The 25,175-nt window shown below is 37.8% G+C and overlaps 1 protein-coding gene across 8 annotated transcripts in view; it reads left to right on the forward strand.

Moving 5' to 3' along the window:
- IL1R1 (interleukin 1 receptor type 1) overlaps positions 1-24,787 on the forward strand; it is an 87,448-nt gene extending 62,661 nt beyond the window's left edge. For 7 of the 8 annotated variants that reach the window (XM_076001061.1, XM_076001058.1, XM_076001055.1 and 4 more), the window contains 10 exons: positions 2,181-2,415; positions 2,525-2,714; positions 3,564-3,732; positions 5,829-5,894; positions 9,430-9,544; positions 10,286-10,437; positions 18,750-18,911; positions 19,426-19,569; positions 20,295-20,462; positions 20,993-24,787. In XM_076001061.1, the coding sequence (XP_075857176.1) occupies positions 2,181-2,415; positions 2,525-2,714; positions 3,564-3,732; positions 5,829-5,894; positions 9,430-9,544; positions 10,286-10,437; positions 18,750-18,911; positions 19,426-19,569; positions 20,295-20,462; positions 20,993-21,411 (1,820 nt within the window). In that variant the 3' untranslated portion in view covers positions 21,412-24,787. The remainder of the gene's footprint in view (positions 1-2,180; positions 2,416-2,524; positions 2,715-3,563; positions 3,733-5,828; positions 5,895-9,429; positions 9,545-10,285; positions 10,438-18,749; positions 18,912-19,425; positions 19,570-20,294; positions 20,463-20,992) is intronic. The other variant, XM_012740519.3, reaches the window with a different exon arrangement.
- The last annotated feature ends 388 nt before the right edge of the window (positions 24,788-25,175 follow it).

The following is a 25,175-nucleotide window of genomic DNA, read 5'->3' on the forward strand; positions in this document are numbered from 1 at the left end:
GTGAATATATGTATTTAGGGATCTTTCTTTACCCAATCTGATCATCTCTGCCTTTCAAGTGGGGTGTTTAGATTATTTGAAATACACTATGATTATTAATATATTTGGGTTTAATTCTAGGATCTTGTTATTTTGTTTTCTATGTGTCTCATCAATTCTGTTATTTTTTCATCTTTTTTCTGCCTTTTGGATTAATTGAAAATTTTACAATTTTATGTTATTTCCTTTATTGGCTTATTTATTAGTCATAACTCTTTGTAGTGTGTATGTCTGTTTTTTAAATGAGTACTCTAGGGCTTGACTATCTATCTTTAAGTTATCTCTGCGTATCTTTAAGTGTACTATACAATTTAGTGTATTGTATAAAATACTTAAAACAGTATACATCCACTTCTCCTTTCTTGAACTTTGCTTTATTGTTTCCACATGTCTTACTTTTTTATATGTTGTAAACCTCACAGTATACTATGTTTGCTTTAAACATTCAGTTTTCTTGAAAGAGATTTAAATAATAAGAAAAATTATTTTATAATTACTCATGTAGTTAACATTTCTGGTGCTATTCATTTCTTTGTGTAGATTCATTTTCATCTGATAATATTTTCCTTCTTTCTGAAGGACTTCCTTAAATGTTTCTTATACAGCAGGTCTACTGGTGATGGCATCTTATAGCTTTTGTAAGTCTGAACAAAGTCTTTATTTTTCCTTAATTTCGAAAGATAGTTTCACTGGAAATGTAATTCTAGGTTGACTTTTTTTCTTTCAGTGCATTAAGGATATTGTTCTACTCTCTTCTGGCTTGTATTGTTTGTGAAAAGAAGGCTATGCCATTTTTGTCTTTGTTCCTGTGTACTAATTGTGTCTTTTCTCTCTGGCTACTTGTAATATATATTTTTTTTTATCACTGATTTTAAACCATTTGGGTATTATGTGTTTGGTGTAGTTTTTTTTTCATGTTTCTTTTGCTTAGAGGTCATTGTGATTTGGGGGCCTATGGACAAATCACTTTCATCACATCTTTAAAAGTTTCAGCCTGTATTTCTTCAAATATTTTTTCTGTTTTCCCTGCTTCTCTCCTTCTTCAGTGATTCATATTACATGTATTGAAGTTGTCCTAAGCTAACTGGTACCCTATCCATTTTGTTCTGTTATTTTTCTCTTTGTGCTTAGTTTTGGATAGTTTCTAATGCTATGTCTTCAAGTTCATTAATCTTTTTTTCTTCAATGTCAAATCTGTCATTAACCCTCTCTATTATATTTTTAACTCAAAATTGTAGTTTTCTTCTCTAAAAGTTTTATTTTTTTTTTTAAATCTCTTTCATATCTCTACTCAACATGTTTGATATTTCCTCTAGCATCTTGAATAAATGGAATACAGTAGTAATAACGACTTTAATTTTCTTGTTTATTATATCTATCATCTGTGTCATTTCTGGGTCAGTTTTGGTTGATTATTTTTTCCCCTCCTCATTATTGGTTGTATATTATTGGCATGCCTTATGATTTTTTATTGGACATTAGATGTGGTAGATATTAACTTGTTGGTTGCTGGATATTTTTGTATTACTAAAAACGTCCTTGAGCTTTGTTCTACACTATCCCAACTTTTTAGATGAATAAAGAGTGGGTGAGATAGCTTAAATAACTTGCCAATGGCACAGCACACAGGCAGTAAGTGACATAGCAGGACTTGAATACCCATACTACTAAGTGAAGTATCCCAAGAATGGAAAAACAAGCACCAGATATATTCTCCAGCAAACTGGTATTAACTGAGTAGCACCTAAGTGGACACATAGGTGCTACAGTAATAGGGTATTGGGCAGGTGGGAGGGGGGAGGGGGGCGGGTATATACATACATAATGAGTGAGATGTGCACCATCTGGGGGATGGTCATGATGGAGACTCAGACTTTTGGGGGGAGGGGGGGAAATGGGCATTTATTGAAACCTTAAAATCTGTACCCCCATAATATGCCAAAAAAAAAAAAAAAAAAGTTTTCAGACCTCCCCCCTCCCCAAGATAATGCTCTCAATCACAAGGCTGTAAAGTTTTTTTTTAAATATGTAATATGAATTGATGTGTTTAATAATTGATGTATTTGTTAGTAGATGTCAAACTAAGAAACATTGGCAAATTTTTTTTAATGGAAATTGCTTCCCTTTTCTCTCTTTTAAAGATAAATGCGAAGAACGCGAAGAAAAAATAAATCTAGTTTCATTTGCAAATGAAATTGATGTTCGTGCCTGTTGTCTTAACCCAGATGAAAACAAAGGCACTATAATTTGGTATAAAAATGACAGCAAGACACCTATTTCTACAGCACAAAACTCCAGGATTCATCAGTACAAAAATAAACTTTGGTTTGTTCCTGCTAAGGTGGAGGATTCAGGACATTACTATTGTGTAGTAAGGTAAGAAAGGAATTAATATGTTACAAACATGTCTTCTAGGTACCTGCAGTAGTTAAGGATAGAAAATTCTTTTAATAATGCTTAATTTACCTATTTTACTTCATTTTAGAAATTCATCTTACTGCCTCAAAATTAAAATAACTACAAAATTTGTGGAGAATGAGCCTAACTCATGTTATAATGCAGAAGCGATATTTCCACAGAAACTGCCCCTTGGAGGAGATGGGGTACTTGTGTGCCCTTACTTGGAACATTATAATGATGAAACTAATGAGTTATCCAAAGTGCAGTGGTATAAGGTAATTTTATTTTAAATATGGTATTTTACTTTTTCAGCAAATAAAATAGTTCTCTGGACAATAGCCTGAATCTGCAAAGTACCTTTTTCTTTGGCATATTTTTTCTCTTTAGTGGTGAAACTTAACAGGGAATCTAGAAAGAATTGTAAGACTGCATTCATTTAATTTGAAGCTTAACTAAAATCTTACCTGCTCTTGTTTTAATTTAATTTAATAAAATATAACTGAGAAAAGTAATAGAAATACAGATATTTAAAGAAAAGGCTGATTATACACTCAAGGTATTTAAGAGATAACTATTTGTTACAAAATACATTATTTTGTGTTTTGTTAAAGATATTAAGTGGTCCTCAAATAACCTGTTTGAGGTTTCTGTAACCTGTTTCTGTAACTGTCTTAAAATTGGGTTGACGAGCATTCCATAGAGCGCATCATGCTCTGGTAACTTTACCTAGTCTGGTGGAACTTAAATGGGGAATCATCTTGGAGAGGTTAAGAGATACAAAATACATAATATCAGTGAAGAAATGAAGTACAGGATTGATGAGAAACTATATAGTATTACTATTCTTTCCGCAAACATTTTTTCTTACAAAATAAATCTGCCTTCATTTGTCTTCATTAGCACAAGGCTCACAGGCATAAAAATTTAGTATTATAGAAATATAATTAATTTTTGACAAAAAAAAAAGAAGTGCAATATTAAAATGCATTGTATGCAAGGAACCTTTCCAGTACTTTTAAAAAACATAACATTTGCTAATGTGAAAAAATGGAGTTCCTTTTGCTGGTAGATTGGGGAAAGTTATTAACTGGTTTTCAGTGCTTCTTCTCTGTCCCTTTGTCTAGGATGGCAAACCTCTACTTCTTGACAATATTCACTTCAGTGGAGTTGCTGATAAGCTCATCATGATAAATGTGTCTCAAGAGCATCGAGGGACCTACACTTGTCAGGCATCCTACACATACTTGGGAAAGCAATATCCTGTTACCCGGGTAATAGAATTTATTACTCTAGGTGAGTCATAGTTCCAGCTATACAAGTTTAGATCTGGGAAGGCCCAGAGACCATGACCAAATATTACTTTCATGGTTTATGGGAGGAACTAAATCCAAAACAAGACCAATAACTGCATGAAGGTCATTCATATGGCTTTAGTTTTGTTTTTTTGGTTACTGTATACTATGTACTGCTTTTAATTCCTGCTTCAGACATAGTGCTAATTAAACAGAGACATTATGAGCTATATTTCCCAGCTGATCTAGAAGGGTTGTACCTTGACTTGTCTCAAGATGGTTCTTCCAGAGAGCTCTGGGCTCCTTCTGGCTGGTATATGGGAATGTTCTGAGAGCCTGCACTTGGGGAGTCTGAGTGTCTAGCAACGGGGATTGTTGGCATTATTGGCATGGATGCTAATGGGCTCTAGAATATGTTTTATTCCCAGAATCTACTTCCTGTTCGTTCCATGTTAGCTGTTACTTAAACTCTTTAAGCCCATTTCCTTCTGTATAACAAGATGGATATGATCTCCCAAGGTTGTTGGACAGATTAGAGATCAGGGATGCTAAACTTGTGTGCCTGGTGTAAATCAGTGCTTAGTGCAAAACAGGTGTGAAACAAGTAAGTATACGATGATTGTTCCTGTTAATTTTCTTGGGGCTTTCAATTCTGCATTAGCCATGTCTCATAATAAAAACTATTTTGCAAGCAAATGAAACAAAATGCAGTCCTACAAATTACTTGAGAATGAGCAGAATGCTCAACCTTTCTGTAAATATTGAGATTCTATAAGCTTTAAGTAATATAAGAAGAGTTATTCTAACCAGAACTTTTTTGCAGGTTAAAGGGGTGTGTCTACTAGTAATTATGCTGGAACAACAGGCATAAATTGGGACTATCCCAATCAACCTATATGATCACCCTACGTATAGCTACATTTTTATGATTATAATGATTTATTTTTTCAAGGATTGATTTTATTAAATAAAAATTAATTCCTCACCTTGGTCCCACAAGAATCAGTGAATCCTAATTTTCAGTGGTCTTAGTATCACAACTATGGTTTTGAGTTTTTAGCAGCCTGTCCTTGTCATTGAATAGCTCTGGTTGTCTTTCCTGAGATGTAGCAACCAAACCAGCAAGTAGAACTCTAGGGAGAACTGGGCACTGGGGAATTGTCAAGATAGGTCAAGTGTATTTTAAATACTCTCTGTCTCCTTTTCTGATCCCACTTGTAAAGAAACAATATACTCTGTTCAGGGGTGAGGTAATGTTTTGTTTTCTTCCCAAGGGCCACCCCAATGATGCTTAGTGCTTTTTGTCCACTAAGCAAAGTGGACTCCTAAATTGAAAAATATATATTGAGCATTTACTGTGTGCCAGGAAGTGTTCTAGGTATACATTAGGGAGTATACTTAATATACAAAAGAGATAATATCCTGCCCTCATGGCTTTATTTAGTTTGTTTGTTTGTTTCTTTGTTTCTTTTTTTCTTTTTTGGGCTGGGGAAATACTGAGTGTTCAAGTTTATATTTTCTCATATTTTCTTCTTGGCCACAGATCAACTGTCTTATTTATAAGCAGCCAATTTTCTTATATATAAGAGCCAGATTAATTTCTGGAGCTCCTTGATTCATTTTTAACCTATTTTAATAAATTATGGCATTCTTCGATAGCCCTATAGGTTTCACTATTGGGTCATTACCAAAGTTACTAAGTACAAGCAGGTCTAGCATTGACTAATCCCCTCTGATCAATAATGTCCAGTTCAAGGAAATGCCTTTCCACTACTACTGACATTCCTGATTTGCTTAAATTTAAGAGAGGTACCTGTGTGGGGATGCAGGGTCCTGGTGATGTGTGTATTTTTCTGTAGCACTGACCTCTGTGGGTTCAGAAGGGTACAGCTTTGCAGTGGGTGTTCACAGTTTGCTGTGGCCTCTGCCTGAGCTTTCTTCCTTCACTTTTCACTTCCTGCCTCCTGCCACATATGCCTGGAGCACTCGAGGGAGTATCTGGCCAGATGCCATTTAGTATACTTTGGGAAGTGTTGTCATCACTTGAGGTTCTGATCTATAAGAAACTGACCAGCCCTGTGGATGTTTTTCTTTCAGAGGATAATAAGCCAGTGAGGCCTGTGATTGTGAGTCCAGCTAACGAGACAATGGAAGTAGACTTGGGTAAGTGGGCTCCCACCAGGATACGCTGAAATCACTTTTTTTTTTTGAAGTCAAGAATAAGTCAAGACTAAATTGTTCCTTTACCACATATTTACTCAATATATCTATAATTAATGGGAAAGTGACACAAATTATATCTTAAAATATTGATTTTTTAATTTCTTGCCTCTGTGGCATAAATCCAGCCATATCTGGTTTTCCTGCCTCCACTTTTTGCCCATGAAAATACCAGCCGAAAGCCAAATTTAGAAGACCTAGGAATGAGAAATGTAATTTATTTGACTGATATACCATGGACATCTTATGACCAAAGCTAACTTTTTAGTCAGAAGAGTAAGCTCAAAGGCCAAAAAGATGATAGTAATCCCAGAAAAATACTTTTCCAAATAAAAAGTGAGAACTTTTTATTTCAAGAATAAAGAACCTCATAAGCGTCCAGACTTGCACTGTCCAATACGGTGGCTACTAGCCACGTGTAGCTATGCACATGTAAAATTAAATTGTCAATTAATTCATTTAGTTCAATTAAAAATCAGTTCCTCAGTCCCATTAGCCATATTTCAAGGGCTTAAGAGCCGCATGTGACCAGTGACTACCAAATAAAATAGCACAAATATTGAACATTTCCATCATCACTGAAAGTTCTATTGGAAACCACTAGTCAAGACGTCAAAACTTATTCTTGCATTAGAGGAACAAAAATCAGGCTTGTCTTGGAATTCTCTTCTGTAATGGTAACTGCATAAAGACAGTGAACAACTGTGCAGAGATTAGAAAGTACACCGTTTGTGACCTATGAATTCTGTACTTGGCCAATGCTGCACTTGGTATTTATGGTGGAAGGTGACATAAAGATGGTCTTAGATATAAACAAAGATGTCCAAACTCAAAATTAAACATGGGCCAATAGAATCTTGAGCTGTATTTCTGAACTTTTTTTTCTTTAAATCGTTCCCGTTCAGAGCCTAAAAAGACATTTTTTCCCCTAATCTCCTTCCCTTCTCAGAATTCCAGTCCCAAGGTCTATTGTACATCTGTTCATATGCTCTGATCCTTTGGAGGGCTGAAACCATTGTAATATCTATGATTTTCTTACCCCTTCCCCAAGAACTCCTTTTTGTGGTATTGGTCACAGCCCCTGCTGAGAATGCTTGCTCTGGAATTGTGTAATTGAGAGCTATGAAGCCTAGGTTGCATTGATAAAATGTTTCCTAATAAAAATAGCTTCATATTAGGAAATAATTATTTTAATATATCACAGTGACAGTAGCTCAGAAGCACATTGTACTCTGTTACAGGATTATCCTAAAGAGTGTCAAACAGGCATTTATGATAAGATCCAATACCTAAGTCAATTACCAATGACTTAGATTTAGAAAAATAGTCATTGAGGGATACATCCTTAATAAATAGCATCAATGCAAACCAAAAGCCACCAACGTTCTTAATAGCAATAGACATTCTCACTGAAGTCAAGAGCAAGACAAAGATGCCCATGAAACCAATATTACTTAACATGTTCTAGAAGTGCCCACTAATGCCATCAAAGAAAAAAAAAACCAAGGTATACTTACTATAAGAGAAAAAAGATATTTTTATTATTATTTTCAGATCATAAAATTACCTACCTACAAATCCCAAAAAAGTTACTGGGAAAAATTAAAATTAGTATCTTATTAATTAGCCAGATATAAAATTAATATCCTAAAATAGTAGACTTATTTAGCAATAACCAGCTAGAAAATATAATAGGAAAAGAGATATCATTTCAAACAATAAATGTCTTTGAAATATCTATAAAATATTTTGGTAAAATCTTTTAGAAATATGTGGAATTTGTAAGAGAAGAAAAAACCCAAAAAACCAAAACCCTGAAGTATAAATCTCAGAAACACTGAGATTTAAAACATGCATTCTCAAAGTGGGGATGGGCGATATTGTCTCCAATAAGGAGAAAATTGGTTCTTGGGGTGAAAAAAATCTACATCCACAGATATACTGTTTATTTGTGATATTAAAAATTTATGGGAAAGGAGGCAGTTAGGGAAAAAATGTCTGAAAAGCCTCCAAAGGGGGCAATAATGAAAAAAATCTTGAGAAACACCAATTAAGGAAAATTGTAATATAGATGTGTGTGTTTTTCCTATATGAAAAACTAGAAATTGTAAAGATATCAACCTGAAAATTAATTTATAGCCTTAATGGAATTCTAATAAAAATATGAATGGACTTAAAAATTGGCAAGTAATTCTGAAATTCACTGGGCAGGATAAAATGATGAGGTGTATTAAGATAAGACTGGTGAGATGAGCTCTAAATGATATTATTAATAGTATTTATTCTAAAACTCTAGTAATTAAAAGAGTGTGGTATCCTTGGCATCAGTATACATATGCAGATCAACCCAGAAAGTCCAAAAGAAGTGAGAATTTATTTTATGATAAAGGCGGCATTACAGATTAGTGAGGAGGAAATTTAGTATCAATAAGTGATTCTAGAGTGATCCTTCAGCTATTTGAATAGAAACATTAAGTTAAAGGTCTCCCTCATACTACAGACAATTACTTTCTAGACAGATTAAAGAATGAAAACATAGCAAGGGAGTCTTAAAAAAAGAAAAGAACAGAAACAATCAAAACAATAAAAAAATGAAAACATTCTACACCTAAATGAAAATATACGTGGGTATTTTCCTGATTTGGTGGTAGAGAGGGCTTTTAGAAGAAATATAATGAAAGCAGATACAATAAAGAAAAATTTATACACGTGACCAAATAAAAAAATCTACATCGATGAGTTTTCATTAGCAAAAGTAAAACATAAGAAACCAACTGAATATTTTTCACATGTGATAAACAGTTGATATCCTTTGACAAATAAAGAGTTCCTATGCATCAACAAGATTAATGTGAGGATGCATAGACAGCAGACATAACAGGCAGTTAGTTCTTCAAAGAAAGGCCAATGAGGACTAAGCTTATGAGAAACATGTTAATCCACCATGAATTCAAGAAATGCAGATAGAAATTTAAATGGATTCTTTTTCTCTCTCAATTGTCAATGACTAACCCCAAACACTTGTTATCTGGAAGTTTTGGGGCAAATGGTGATCACATACACTGATGTACAAGGATGTTCACTGGAATATTAATCATCATAATGAAAAGTGAGAAACAAATTGTGTTTGGCAATAGGAAAATAGTTGATTGTAGAATATCTGCACTATGGACTACTAAGCAGTCAAGACAGAGTCTATTCTGGAAGGCTAATCATGTGGACCGAAATTCTGAATCCACAGTCATTATAAGACCGTATTTTAAGAATTGCTTATGTTCACAGAGAAGATAAGGAATGAGATAGATAAAGTCACTAATAGCGGTTGTCTCTGGGTGGTGGGTTTAAGGACAATGTTTCTTTGTGCTTTTCTATAATTTAAAATTTTTATTCAATAGCCACTTATTAATCTAGGCGTTTATATAGACAGATCAGAATGAAAATCAGTTAATCTTATGATTGAAAATACATTGCTTTCCAGGATCCCAGATACAATTGATCTGTAATGTCACTGGCCTGCTCAGTGACGTGATCTACTGGAAGTGGAATGGGTCCTACATTGATGAAGATCCAGTGCTAGTAGAAGATTATTATCTGTATGTATGCTAAGAGCCAATCACATTTTAATATTAAATTACATGTCATATTTTATTAATTCATAAGCTTGATGGTTTAATCTAATAGCAAGGGTTAGTTGGCAGTTGATTGATCCAACCCTTTGCTGAGCATTTTGAGTTTTGCTAAACTACGCAGGATTTATAAGATCTTATACATTTAAGGTAAAAAAAAAAAAAACAAAACATGAGTCATTGTGGTGCAAATTGCATACCATTTAGAAGCCTTTCTAGTGAATTCAGTTACACATGTTGCAGCATTCCAGTGAGGCACTTATCCTGAATTACTCTTCAACTGTCTTAAGTAATTTAGAAAAGACTCATTAAATAGGGTCAAGAATCAGGACTCTGCTGCCCCAAAGTCTCTCCTGGCTGTTACCTTTCCTTGTATCACCTGCAAAGCCCTTTGTCATCTGCTCCAATCTACTCTAGTTTAATATATCCTTCTCTGTGCCCCATGGAGTTCAGAATGCATGTGTCCATATTTTTCTGCTTGGAAGCTGGTAATTTGAATTTGATTTCTCTGCTACTGCGTCTGTTACTGACAATGGTCTTAGGGCTATAAAAGCTAAGATAGTGTTGCCATGAGTCTGATTGTTAGAATTGTGATTAAGGTGGCTCATTATTTCAACTGCAATTCGTGTTACCAATAAGGAAGTATGTCAGCTATATATGTCTTATTTGTAGTTGATGCAATTAACTTATTCTTTCTTTTTTGAACAGTCCAGAAAATTCTTTAGACAAAAAAAGGAATATACTCATCACAGTGCTTAATATTTCAGAAGTTGAAAGTAGATTTTATCTCCGTCCATTTACCTGTGTTGCCAAGAATACATATGGCACAACTGAAGCATATATCCAATTAATACATCCAGGTAAACAACAAACTATTTGAAATGCAATTTTATTTTATTGTAGTGAGTTTCCATAAGGTTTGCAATGCTATTTCCTCTCTCTGGAACACTCTTCACTTCTTCATCTGGGTAACTTTTGTTCTTCTTTCACTCTTCAGCTGAACTATCTCTTCTGAGAAGCTTTTCTGTCCTGCCTGCCCTTAACTTAGCTCTTTGTCCAAACAGACCAGGTTAGGTTCTCTGTTATGTGTTTCCACAGCACCGTAAGTCCACTTACGAGATCTATTATACTTACCATGATTCCTCAAAAATAAGACCTACCCATAAAATAAGCCCTAGCAGGATTTCTAAGCATTTGTGCAACATTAAGCCCTACCCCGAAAATAAGACCTAGTGATGGGTGTGGCTACACAGCAGCATATCTGCACAACCCATGCATTTCGTCACAGAGCGATAAAGAAGACGAGCAGTTCTCAAGGAAATAGAGTTGCAAGATATTCAGGATGGAATTCAGGGTTTGGAGAGTTATGATGATGTTCCAGAAGAAGACTTAACTATATTTGAACAAATGTAGATTGTTGTACCATACTTAAAAAAAATAACACATCCCCTGAAAAGAAGCCCTAGGGTGTCTTCTTGAGGAAAAAAAATAAAAATAAGACCCTGTCTTATTTTCGGGGAAACACAGTAGTTTTCTTTACTTGACTGTAAATTCTCTGATGGTGCTGACCATTTATCTTACTAATTATCTTATTTCCAGAGCTGGTGGCAACTTAAGTCTGGTACTTTGTCAGTACCTAATGAATAGTTTTAAGTAATGATTACATGATCAATGCTTAGGAGAAGCCTAAATAACCACTGTTGTCATCACTTGGAATAATCAAACATAATATTGAAAACATCTGTGAAATACTTGAAGATAATTTGTGCTTTAATTAAAATAGGGTATTGTAAGTGTATACATGGAGGAATATCTAAAAGAACCTACAAACTATTAGAATGAATAAATGAGTTTAGCAAGCTCACTAGAGTAATCTTGCTGTATACATACACCCACACACAGAGTACACTTATAATTTCATGTATGTCTAAATACAAATAGCATACAAATAGAAATTGCATTTATTAATAAAAGATAACATTTATAATAACATCAAAAGTTATCAAATACCTAAGAATAAATCTCACAAAAGCTGTTCAAGACCTAAGCAATACAAACTAGAAAAAAGTTGTTGAGATAAATTAGGGAAGAACTAAATAGACGGAATGATATACAACGTTCATAGATTCAAAGACTCAATATTATAAAGACGTCGATTCTCCCCAAATGAATCTATAGGTCTATAGATTCAAAACAATTCCAATCAAAATCTCAGCAGTTTTGGTGCAAGTGTGTGTGTGTGTGTGTGTGTGTGTGTGTGTGTGTGTGTGTATGGGTGTGTTGTGGGCACGTGTAAATGGACAGGTTTATTCTAAGAGTCATGTGGAAGTGTAAGGACCAAGAATAGTCAAGGTGGTCTTAAACAGGAACACTAAATCTTGAAGATTTACATGACAGACATCATGATCTTACATGAAGCTACAGTAATTAAGACTGTAAATGAGAACTATTGATTGGGCCAGTTGGATATTTGTCTGGAAAATGGTATATCTTGATTTCTACTCTGTACCCAAATCAGTTCCAGGTGGATTGAAGATCTAAAGTGGAAAAGTAAAATAATAAAGCTGCCAGATTCTCTTCTCTGGGTGCCTGCATGGTCTCTGACATTTAGAAGCCACTTTCTACTTGTTCCTTCTTCTAATTCTTCTCTATCTAGCCCCTCCCCGCCTTGCCCTCCCCTCTTCTCGCTACCCCTCCTCCACTGTAATCATTGGATGAATAATTAGAGAGAGACCAGGAGAGAGTGGAATTGTGAAACCTTCCCTAAATCCACACCCCAACACACCCTTTTCCCTTCATCCCAGCTTTTGTGTTTATTTTTTTATTTTAGTGTATTATGGGGGTACAAGCGTTAAGGTTACTTATATTGCCCATGCTCCCCTCCCCCCTTGAGTAAGAGCTTCAAGCATGTCCATCCCCTAAATGTTGCACATCTTACTCACTGTGGTTGTATACACCCATCCCCTCCTCCCTCCTCCAACCCTCCTGACACCTGATAAATGTTACTCCTATATGTCCACTTAGGTGTTGATCTGTTAATACCAATTTGCTGGTGAGTACATGTGGTGCTGGTTTTTCCATTCTTGAGATACTTCACTTAGTAGAATGGGTTCCAGCTCTATCCAGGAATATACAAGAGGTGCTATATCACCGTTGTTTCTTAAAGCTGAGTAGTACTCCATGGTATACATATACCACATTTTATTAATCCAGTCATGAATTGATGGGCACTTGGGTTGTTTCCATAGCTTTGCAATTGTGAATTGTGCTGCTATAAACATTCTAGTGCAGGTGTCTTTTTTATAAAGTGACTTTTGATCTTTTGGGTAGATGCTCAGTAGTGGAATTGCTGGATCAAATGGTAGATCTACTTGTATCGCTTTGAGGTATCTCCATATTGCTTTCCACAGAGGTTGAACTAGTTTGCAGTCCCACCAGCAGTGCAGGAGTGTTCCTCTCTCTCCACATCCATGCCAGCATTTGTTGATTGGGGACTTTTTGATAAAGGCCATTCTCACTGGAGTTAAGTGATATCGCATTGTGGTTTTGATTATTTGCATTTCCCTGATGATTAGAGATGTTGAACATTTTTTCATATGCTTGTTGGCCATTATTACGTCTTCTTTTGAGAAATTTCTGTTCATGTCCTTTGCCCATTTTTTGATAGGGTTGTTTGATTTTTTCTTGCTGATTTTCCTGAGTTCTAAATAGATTCTAGTTATCAGCCCTTTATCAGATGTGTAGCTTGCAAAAATTTTCTCCCATTCTGTGGGTTGTCTGTTTGCTCTCTTGACAGTTTCTTTGGCTGTGCAGAAGCTTTTTAATTTAATTAGGTCCCATTTGTTTATTTTTGTTGCTGTTGTGATTGCCTTTGGGGTCTTCTTCATAAATTCTTTGCCTAGGCCAATGTCTAGAAGAGTATTTCCAACATTTTCCTCTAGAATTCTAATAGTTTCACACCTAAGGTTCAAGTCTGTTACCCAGGTGAGTTGATTTTTGTGAGAGGTGAAAGGTCTGGGTCTTGTTTCAGTCTTCTACATGTGGCTATCCAGTTTTCCCAGCACCATTTATTGAATAAGGATTCTTTTCCCCAGTGTATGTTTTTGTCAGCTTTGTTGAAGATTAGTTGGCTATATGAGGATGGTTTTATATCTGGGCTCTCTGTTCTGTTCCACTGGTCAATGTCCCTGTTCTTGTGCCAGTAAAAAGCTGTTTTAATGATTATAGCCTTGTGGTATTGTTTGAAGTCTGGTAAATTGATACCTCCTATTTTGTTTTTGTTGCCTAGGATTGATTTTGCTATACGGGGTCTTCTCTGGTTTCATACGAAGCATAAAATTATTTTTTCTATGTCTGTGAAAAATGATGATGGTATTTTTATAGGGAGTGCATTGACTCTGTAGGTCACTTTGGGTAGTATAAACATTTTAACAATATTGATTCTGCCAACCCATGAGCATGGTATATTCTTCCATCTGTTTACGTCCTCTGCTATTTCCTTCTTCAGTATTTCATAGTTCTCCCTGTAGAGATCTTTTAACTCCTTAGTTAAATATATTCCAAGGTACTTTATTTTCTTTGTTGCTATTTTGAAGGGAATTGAGTCTTTGATTTGGTTCTCACTTTTACTGTTGTTGGTATATATGAATGCCTCTGATTTCTGTGTGTTGATTTTGTATCCTGAGACTTTACCAAATTCATTTATTAAATCAAGGAGTCTCTTGGTTGAATCGTTGGGGTTTTCTAGGTATAATATCATGTCATCAGCGAAGAGTGAGAGTTTGATATCTTCTGCTCCCAATTGGACGCCCTTAATTCTGCTCTTGTGTATGACTGCTGTAGTGAGGACTTCCAGCACTATGTTGAACAGAAGTGGAGATAGTGGGCAACCTTGTCCTGTTCCAGTTCTAAGTGGGAATGCTTTCAATTTTTCCCCATTCAGTATGATATTGGCTGTGGGTTTGTCATATATGGCTTGTATCATTTTTAGTTAAGCCCCATCTATGCCTATTATGTTGAACGTTCTTATCATAAAAGGGTGTTGAATTTTGTCAAATGCTTGTCTCTGCATCTATTGAGAGGATCATATGGTCTTTGTTTTTGTTCCTGTTAAATGGTGAATTACATTTATAGATTTGCGTATGTTGAACCATCCCTGAATCCCTGGGATGAAGCCCACTTGGTTGTGATGAATTATTTTCTTGACGAACACCTGGATTCCATTGGCTAGGATTTTGTTGAGAATTTTTGCATCTATATTCATAAGTGATATTGGTCTGTAGTTTTCTTTTTTGTTGCATCCTTTCCTGGTTTTGGTATCAGGGTTATGTTTGCTTCATAAAATGTGTAGGAGAGGATTCCATCCTTCTCGATGTTGTGGAATAATTTCTGCAGGATAGGCACCAGTTCTTCTTTGTAGGTGTGGTAAAATTCAGGTGTGAAACTATCTGGTCCAGGACTTTTCTTTTTAGGAAGGTTTTTTATTGTGGTTTCAATTTCAGCACTTGATATTGGTCTGTTCAGGAATTCTATTTCTTCCTGGTTGAGCCTAGGGAGGCTGTGTATTTCTAAGAAATTGTCCATTTCCTCCACATTTTCCAGTTCGTGTGCATAGATGTTTTTGTAGTATTCATATATTAGATCTTGGATCTCTGTGGCATCAGTTGTAATTTCTCCTTTATTTTCCTGATGGAGCTTATTAGAGATTTTTCTTTTCTGCTTTTCATTAGTCTAGCCAATGGTGTGTCAATTTTGTTTGTTTTTTCAAAGAACCAAACTTTTGTTTTATTAATCTTCTGTATAGTTTCCCTGTTGTCAATTTCATTTAGTTCTGCTTTGATCTTAATGATTTGACTTCTTCTGCTGGGTTTGGGGTTGGTCTGTTCTTCTTTTTCCAGCTCTTTGAGATGATTCATTAGGTTGTCTAATTGTGATCTTTTCGACTTTTGGATATAGGCATTTATGGAAATAAACTTTCCTCTCAGGACTGCTTTAGCTGTGTCCCACAGGTTTTGTTAACTTGTGTCACCTTTGTCATTTAGTTCAAAGAATCTTTTGATTTCCATCTTGATTTCCTCGTTTATGAAGTGATCATTCAGCAGAAGGTTGTTTAGTTTCCAGGACTTTGTGTAGAAATGAGGACTCCTGTTAGGATTGATTTCTACATTTATTCCATTGTGGTCTGAAAAGATACGTGGTATAATTTCTATTTTTTAAAATTGTTTGAGTTGTGCTTTGTGTCCTAGGATATAGTCAATCTTGGAGAATGACCCACGAGCTGATGAGAAGAATGTATATTCAATGGTTTTGGGGTAGAATGTCCTATAGATGTCAGTAAGGCCCATTTTTTCTAGGGTTCTGTTTAAGTCCATTATTTCTTTGTTGATTATCTGTTTGGATGATCTGTTCTGTGGTGTCAGTGGGGTGTTAAAGTCTCTAACTATTATGGTGTTGTTGTTTATCCATTTGTTTAGATCAAGTAGAGTTTGATTTATGAATCTGGGTGCACCAAGGTTGGGTGTGTATATATTTAGAATTGTTATGTCTTCTTGTTGAACTGTACCCTTCACCATTATATAGTGACCTTCTTTGTCTTTTATTACTTTTGTTGATTTAAAGACTAAATTATCTGTAATCAGCACCACCATGCCAGCTCTCTTTTGGCTTCCATTTGCTTGAAATATCGTTCTCCACCCCTTTACCTTTAGTCTAATTGCATCCTTGCAGGTTAGATGTGTTTCCTGAAGACAGCAGATACATGGCTTGTGTTTTTTTTTTAATCCATTTGGCCAGCCTATGTCTCTTGAGTGGAGAGTTCAAGCCATTCACATTTATTGAGATAACTGATAGGTTGGGCAGATTTCTGTTCATTATGTTGGGTTGAACTTTGTTGCTTTGTTTTCTCTCTTGAGCCATTATAGTGTCTGGGCTTTGATCTTTAGCTTTGAGTAGATTTACATTCATGAGTGTTTATTGTGCTAATCCATGGGTAACACTGTTTTGAGTACTTCTTGAAGGGCTGGTCTTGTCTTGGTGAATTCCCTCAGTCTTTGCTTATCTGAGAATGTCTTGATTTCTCCTTCATATACAAAACTTAGTTTTGCAGGGAATAAGATTCTAGGCTGGGCATTGTTCTTTTTCAGAAGAGTGAGAATGGGGCCCCAGTCTCTCCTTGCTTTTAAAGTTTCAGTAGAGAAGTCTGGTGTTATTCGAATTGGCTTTCCCTTTTATGTTACTTGCTTCTTTCATCTTACAGCTCTTAGAAGGGCCTTTTTAGTTGATATTTTGGTCAATCTGATGACTGTATGTCGTGACGTCTTCTTGTTTGCATTGAATCTCCCAGGGGTCTTCTGAGCTTCTTGAACTTGTATATCAAGATTTTGAGCAAGGCCTGGGAAATTTTCCTCTATTATATCTTTAAATAACTTGTTCAACCCTTTAGTGTTGTCTTCTTCCCCTTCTGGCAACCCTATGACCCTCACACTAGGTTTCTTCACATAATCCCACATGTCTTGTAGGCTTTGCTCTTTTCTCTTGTTTCTCTGCTCTATCTCTGTGACTGATTTATTTAATTGGAAGGTGTTATCTTCAATCTCTGAGATTCTTTCTTCTGTTTGATCTACCCTATTCTTGAGGATTTCCACTGAATTTTGTAGTTCCCTGAATTGATTCTTCATTTCCAGGAGTTCAGTTAAACTTTTCTTCATTGTGTCTATTTCTTTAGTGAACTTTTATTCCAGGTCCTGGAGGCTTTTTGTGGTTTCTTTGTGTTGGTTATTGAGTTGTGCTTGCAGGTCGTTGAATTTTCTTATGATCCACATTCAGAATTCCTCTTCTGTCATTTTGGTTGCCTGATTTTGGTTGGTGTCCATTTCCAAAGGGCTGGTGCTCCTCTTTGGGGGTGTGGTTTCCGTTTGGTTCTTCATATGTCCGGTGTTCCTTCTCTGATTTCTTCCCATGTCGATCAGTTTTCGTTTGGGTATTTACATGCCTTGTTTAGTTTCTAAGCCAGTAGGTGGTGTCTGTGGGTGAGATTTGACCACTCCCTGTATAATGAGTCAGTAGGTGTAGTGAAGAGGGTGTGGGAGGTGTCCTCCTTGTCAGTAGGTGGTGCTTGCTTGGAGGATTAGGCTACGCTGTTGTTTTTTGTCCTGTTATCAGCTCTTGTTCCTCTAGAGAGGCACTCTAGTGCCTCAGGTGGTCGGTGGGGCCCTGGGACTTCGAGGTGTGTCCTTTTCTCCCTCTCAGTGAGGGCTGGTCTGGGAGTGAGTCTGGGCAGAGCTGGGTTGGGTAAGCCTGCCCTCAGGCACCACCAGTGCCGTTAGCAGGGGTCAAAGTTCTGTTTTCTGCTTCTGGAAAAGCTGCCAAGGAAGGGCTGGAATGGCCTGGCTCAGTCAGAAAGTCTGCGTGTGGGGTGGGGCTGTCTGAGACCTGGAGTCTGGAGCGGGCCTTGCTTCTTTCCACCCTCTCCAAATCTGCAACAATTCCTGGGTCTTTGCCAGCGGGCCAAACCTCACGCCACCAGGCCTCCCCTGGCTATGATGCCGGCTGGGAGGTTCCCTGCGCAGGAAAGCCACCTGGGCTGGGCTCACGGCCTCCCTTTGGGTGGAGAGTTGCCCTCTAGGATGCTGATCTGCCTCTGAAGGCACACACACCTCAGTAGGCTGTTCGCATATATCCCTTGTGTGTCCTGGGGAATGCGAGACCTGGGTGCATGGGATCTGGTCTGCAGGTCTGACCTCTAGGTCCCAGAGTTCAAACTATATCCCCACCAGGGAGAGGAGTGCCAATCTCAATTCACTCACTGGGAGCCCAAGCTGGGTCTATGTCTCTCAGCCTCAGGGTCTGCCCCGTTCTCCTGGGATCACTGGGCCAGCAGCTCCTGGGAGGGCTGTCAGGTAGGGAGCTCACCATCTGAGTTCCCCTCAGTCAGCTGTAGGGCCCTAAAAGGGAAGGTCCCATTCCTTGGAGTTGCCTCCGGCTGGTGGCTATATTGTCTCTCTTGGCAGCTGCGGATAGGGTCGGGGGAGGGGAGAATGAGGCAATGTGGCGCCTGCCGCAGGGCTTGGGTCTGTGCACGGGGAAGTGCTCTGTGGGAGTTGGGAGCCTGGTGCCGCTCCGCTACAGGCTTACCGCTCACTGGCGGTGGCCGTCTCTGGGCTGGTGTCCGCAGGTCTTTCCACCCGCTGGGGAGCCCACCAGCAGTCCGAGATGCAAGGGAGGGGAGAGTTAATCGCTCTACCTACCCTTGCCGCTGGTCTCCAGGCTGCTCCGGAGGTCTCTGCTTCCAGTTCTCCTCTGCAACCTCCTCCCGTGGAGTCTCCCGTGGTCTCAGGTACCCCTCCTTTCGACCCTCATCCAATGTATGCTCGTCTTCTTGCTTCTTTCTTCTAATTTCTGCTAGAATCTGTCTTTTCTGCAGAGACACTCTGTCTGGCGGTGTTTCTCCTCCGCCATCTTGATTCGGATCTGCACCTCAGCTTTTGGCTTTTCCTAATTGACTCTCCTACCTCAGGGAGCTCGTGTAAGTTTTTGAGTGATTTTTGACTTTTACTTGTTTTACTGTGAATGCCCTATCTTATGTCTTCAGTATTTTTTCTGTGTTATTGTGTATTATGCTATTTAGCTGGAAACTTATTGGAATGTACCTTAGTTTTATGTGGTCCATACTAGATTGCTTTGTACATTAGTACATTAGATTGTTAAATGAGAATAAGGAATGAGTTAATACTGTCTGAATGTAGACCAATCCCAAATATGGTTTTTCTGGGATGAAAATGTTCAATTTGCTATGCTTGAATTTTTAATTCTTTTTGGTTCTAATGTTTTTTTCCTCTTTTCTGATATAGTCCCTGATTTCCAGAAGCACGTGATTGGGGTATTTGTTATGTTAACAGTTATAATTACGTGCTCCGTTTTCATCTATAAAATCTTCAAGATTGACATTGTGCTTTGGTACAGGGATTCCTGCTATGATTTTCTCCCCAAAAAAGGTATAATTTTGTGTTCTATGCAATATTTTCTTGTTGAGGGGAAGAGATAGTTAGATGTAGAAGATGACTAAAGGGGTTTTTACTCAAATTTTAAAATGAAAGGTGGCATATACAAGAATAGCAGCTATTCTTACACATAATTATTGTTTCATAACTGACTAGGCTGAATATCATTATTTTCTAAATTTCTTCTTTTTCATTCATACTGGTAAGATAAACAGAGGTTTAGAGTATCTGTTTACATTCAGTTATTCAGAAGCCATTGTTGAGGACTTGCTCTGTGCTGAGTAGGATGCACATAGATCACTCTCTGATCTGCCTTTAACTAAATGACTAGATTTTCATGCATCAGGGAGGCTCTCTCTTTCTCTTTTGCTTAAGTTTTGCAAAAAAACTAATATCACAATAATGTATAAAAGGAAGAATGGATAGAATTCAGGGCTGAGACATTTGGGGAAGAAAATGAGAACAAGGAGAAAAGGATCATTCCATCCTGAGAGTGTGAGAGGTGGCCAAACCATACCATATAAGAACAATGTTGTAACAAAGCGTGATATATAAGTAACCTTGGAAGAGATGAACACTTTAAAAAGGTGGACTACTTTTGGTAATGCTGCTTCGATCATGCTGTTGTACCAAAAAAGATTAATAATGCATTATGAAATGCATGTTTGTGATATTTTATTTTTCCTTTTGGTTCTAAATACATTACATTTTTCCTTTAGCTTCAGATGGGAAGACCTATGATGCATATATACTGTATCCAAAGACCCTTGGGGAAGGGTCCACCTCTAACTCAGATATTTTTGTGTTTAAAGTCTTGCCTGAGGTCTTGGAAAAACAGTGTGGCTATAAGCTGTTCATTCATGGAAGAGATGACTATGTTGGGGAAGGTATGTATGTAATGGAACAAAGTAAAGGCTTATAGTTACAAAACTAATTGCTAACATTGGGGTTTCATTTTTCTAGAAGGCTATGGCATAGGTGCACATATTTGACAATTTAAAAACCTTTTCAGTGCTATTTGATGGCAATTTTCACATTTATTAAATGGAAAGTATTCACTTCTCTCATATTTTGTTGGAGCAATAATTAAGTGATTTTTACTTAGTTTTGAGAAACTTAATGGCTAGTTAGTAGTTTACAACTGATATAATAAAATAGGAATAATGTAGATCAAATGATTTAACAAGAAGTTTTTCAAATTCTAACCGGAAGTTTTATGAGTTTTAAATTAAATTTTCAGTTTTTGAGGGCCTGCTTTTGAGTTGTTCTGTAAAATGGGAAACTCCTTTAATCTTAAGCGCAAGGCAAAAAGGAAGCATTAGGGGACAGATTAGAAGAAACTTGTGAGGTTTTGGTTCTCGAGAGAATGATTATAAATTGATATTTTACTTACTATGATTTGCTTCATGTTTTTCAGACATTGTGGAGGTTATTAATGAAAACGTAAAGAAAAGCAGAAGACTGATTATTATTTTAGTCAGAGAAACATCAAGCTTTGGCTGGCTGAATAGTTCATCTGAAGAGCAAATAGCGATGTACAATGCTCTTATTCAGGATGGAATTAAAGTTGTCCTGCTGGAGCTGGAGAAAATCCAAGACTATGAGAAGATGCCAGAATCCATTAAATTCATTAAGCAGAAGCATGGAGTCATCCGCTGGTCAGGGGACTTGACAGAAGGACCACAGTCTGCAAAGACAAGGTTCTGGAAGAAAGTCAGGTACCACATGCCGGCCCAGCACCGGTTGTCTTCAGCCAAACACCAGTTACTGCCTCTGGCCACTAGGCCGAACTCTATGGAGAAGCTGCAGAGAGAGGTTCACCTGCCTCTTGGGTAGTGTGGAGAAGCCTGCCAAGAGCTCTGTGGGTGGTCCTGTTTCATTGTATCACAGGCTGGGCTGTGCCTCCTGCTCATTGGTGCAGTTGTACAATGTACCTGTATAGTCCGTTATCCCTGGGGTCACCTGGAATCAGATTGTTCAGGGAGAAGGACATGGTGAAAATAGCAGGCCAGGGTACTTCAGAGAAGAGGACTTGGGAAGTCCTTAAGAAAGGCAACAAATGCCCTCTCTGAATGTTTAACTGCTGAGGAAAGGCACAGAGACAGCAAACTAGAGGAAACAACATGCAGGAAATGGTCACCATCCATAGATGGTTTTGTGAAGTGGCCCACAGCCCAAAGGCAGGGCTGTGGCCCTGTCTGGGGACTCTGTAAGGTTGGGCTGCAGGTGAAGTGAGACTGACATCTCACAAAGAAAGATAGATGTATTCTTGGAGAACTTTCCATTTGGTTGCATTTTCCATACACATCCACCGCCTGCAATTTCCAAAGATTGAAATTTACTTTATAGACCTTGAAAACTGTCATTTCAATGAACAAAGGGATTCTCCAGGATTCCAAGGTTTTGAAAAATCATCTTAGCTTTCCACAGGAGAGAGAGAATTTGAAAAAGCAACAGGAGCAGGGATTGATCGACCTCTGAATGTTTTCCTCTCTGGCATGGCCATCCAGTTCTTCCTTATTCTTCTGCACTGGGCTTGTTGCTTCTTTGGAAGGACAGCTTCCCAGTGGCCTCCTCCCCGTGCTGTCCCATGCACAGCCCATAGACGACCCGTCCTTTCTAAGATGCTGCCCTCCTCTCACCCTGCTCCTGCTGGAACGCCTCTAAGGGGCTCCTCCAGTTCAGGAGCTAAAGCCCCAGGTCTCCTGCCAGCTTGTCATCCCACCCCACGCTCTCTGAACTGTCCCCAGCCTTCCCTCACCGGTCCTGCTGCGTGAACTCCTGGGTCAGCCTCGAGGTCTGGGCACCTGACCCACTCTTCAATCCTTGCCCCACCCCTGCCTCCTCCGACTAGAGTGCCTTCTTAAATTTTCTCCAGCTGACCAGAACTCGACTGACATTCAGCATTTACCCCAAGTTCATAGTCCCCGAGAGACTTTGCCTAAGAGCTTACTCTCAGACCCTCTCTCTGCCCCATGGGTCAATGGCACTGACTGCTGGTGACCACTCTAGGGGAGGGTTATCCTCTCCCCATCAGAGTCTGTGCTCTTGGAGTAGAAGGCTGTGGCTGCATCTCCCTGTCCCTCTCTGCCTTCCACGAGTACTTTGCACATATGACACAGATTTGTATAGTGCTTTATTGTTTAAAAGTGTTATCAGATTATCTTATTTAATTTTTGCAATTATTCTAATTTTCTACAGAGAGGAAGTGACCTATTTTTTTAAAAATCACACTCTTAAGTTCTATTGGACCGAGGACTTGAACTTCCATTTCTGGTTTCTAGTGCAGTGCTCTGAATACTTGACATCAGGTCAATTACTCTCCCCCTCGCTCCCACCCACCCGGGCACTTTTGTGAGAAGAAATGACAGTTTTCTGGGAGGCAACTTAGTCTAGGAATGCTTTTGTTTAAGAAAGCCAATTCTAAACTTTTCAGTGTTGGAATTTACAGGAGTGATGTTTAGATTTTATGGAAAACTTTTCTACCTTCACATATTCTTCCTCTAAAGTTAAATATTTCTCAGTCAACTAAAAATGAAAGAGAATTGCGTTTTTTTGGTACACAAATTTTCTTTAAAAAATTTGATGGGAGTCTTCAGAATGATTAGAGAAACCCCGGAAAACTACAAAGCTAAGTTTATGTGCCTCTTGTGCAGGACACATGAACAGTTTTAAAAATTGTATGAACATGGACAGGCCTCCTGGTTTTTATATTTTTAATATCTAACATTATGGGTGGACACACATTTTTATTTGGAATAATATTTTTCCCCCAAAGTTGTCAGAGCTAGACACCAATGCACAGAATTTAATACTGACTCTTCCCTTTCCATGTACTGTCTCCCGGGCATTGAGTGACAGTGCCGTGTAGAGCCGCCATTCTGAAAGAGAGGGCCTCCTTTTAATTTGGCAACATACATAGATGGCAGCCAGAAGTCCATGGGGGTGAGGTGGGGGTGTCACATCCTGAAAGGTCTATTGGGTGCTTTAAATTGCTAATTTTGTTGATGATTTTAGTCTGTCATCTAGAAAATATATCAGCATGCACAGTGCCAAGAAAGCAAGCAAGCCAATTTGGAAACTTAGAATTATCGCAAAAAATTGGCCAGAAAGTGGAGAGAGGTTGACAACCAAGAATTTAAGGAGGAGCAGGAATCAACAGATAAGCCTCGGTGAAGGGGTATCAGGAGCAGAAAAGTGCAATGTCAATCCCATAACTTCCAAGGTCTGCATTGTGGCTGGGGTGCAGGGGAGCCACATTCCTAGTTTCCTATAGACTTCCTTTGACTTATGTCTTTCCCTCCACACCAAAAAAACCTTTTAAAATGCCTTCCCCATTGGTAAGATTTTATTGCACTTTCTGATGGTTTGTTGTTTTTTTTTTTTAGTCAGCCTGAGTATTGAGGAAGAGTTTGCAAATGCAGCGAAGTATTTAATTGCCAGTTGTTAAAACTGGCTTAGCAGAATTTATACTTCCCCATTCCTGCCTTTCTTTTTATTTTATTTGCAATAAAAGAAAAGGTATTGAGCCATTTTTTCAAATAACATTTTTGATAAATGATGTTTGTACTGGTTAACGATGAAGGTTTTTGTTTTTTTTTTTAATTTGTTTGTATAATTCTGTGGCAGTTGCCGAATGTTTTTTATATATTAAAACACCAGATTCATGTACAGCATACATCATTGATCAATAGACTGTACTTGTTTTCCAATAAAACTGTCAAACTTTGCATTGAATGTTATTATTGAAAATCTCTTCTTTGGCCTGCCCTGGCCATGGCTTACCTGTACATTCTGAGGCCTGAAGGAGGTGAACTCCTTATGCAGAAAGTTCTTTGTTGGAGTGGGGGGAGAAGGAGGGTGAAGGTCGAAAGCCACTGTCCAAACAATGAGCCCTAACTCCCCTGGTGTAGCCTCAACTGGACTCCACCTGTCTACTAGCTTCTCAAATGGATTAAAATGTGTCATATTATTAACTGTTTATTAGCTTATTATTGCTTTACCTGTTCATATATTTTTAAATAAATCCCTCAATACAATTTTAAAATGCAAGAACTTACACAAGTTTAAGAATCAACTATCCAGAAAACTTGCCTATTCAGAATTTCTCACTGGAAGAAATCAGAGAGCCTTTCACTGTGTTTTGGTTATGTTACCAGTTAATGTGTGTTTTAGCTACCATTAAAAAAATCAGTGCTAACCCCCATTTAAAGGTCATGTTTTTTTCCTTCTCTCTATCAGATAACTTTTCCCAAGTAAATACACAGTAGGTTTGGGCGGAGCCTCTAGAATAATTTCATATTAGGAATGTCATCTGGTGGGGAAAGACCTGGAGATTAATTCCACACTGTCATAGTTTTGAAACTAGAGCATAGTACCTGGTTGTGTTAAACCCCAGTTTTCTCATCTGTAAAATAGGACTTTCTATGTTACAAGGTGTTCATATGGGGAAAGCCTCTGTCCAGTACAGGGGATAGAATCCCAAAACATATTTTCTTAATTTTACCACTTGGTCAGTACAGGTAAAATAAAAAATGTATTTATCCAAAATGAAACCTTTTCAAATTCTGAAGTTTTGGGTTGGAAGGGAGAAGGAGGGG

This window comes from Microcebus murinus, chromosome 3 (assembly GCF_040939455.1).
Source record: "Microcebus murinus isolate Inina chromosome 3, M.murinus_Inina_mat1.0, whole genome shotgun sequence".
NCBI lineage: Eukaryota > Metazoa > Chordata > Mammalia > Primates > Cheirogaleidae > Microcebus > Microcebus murinus.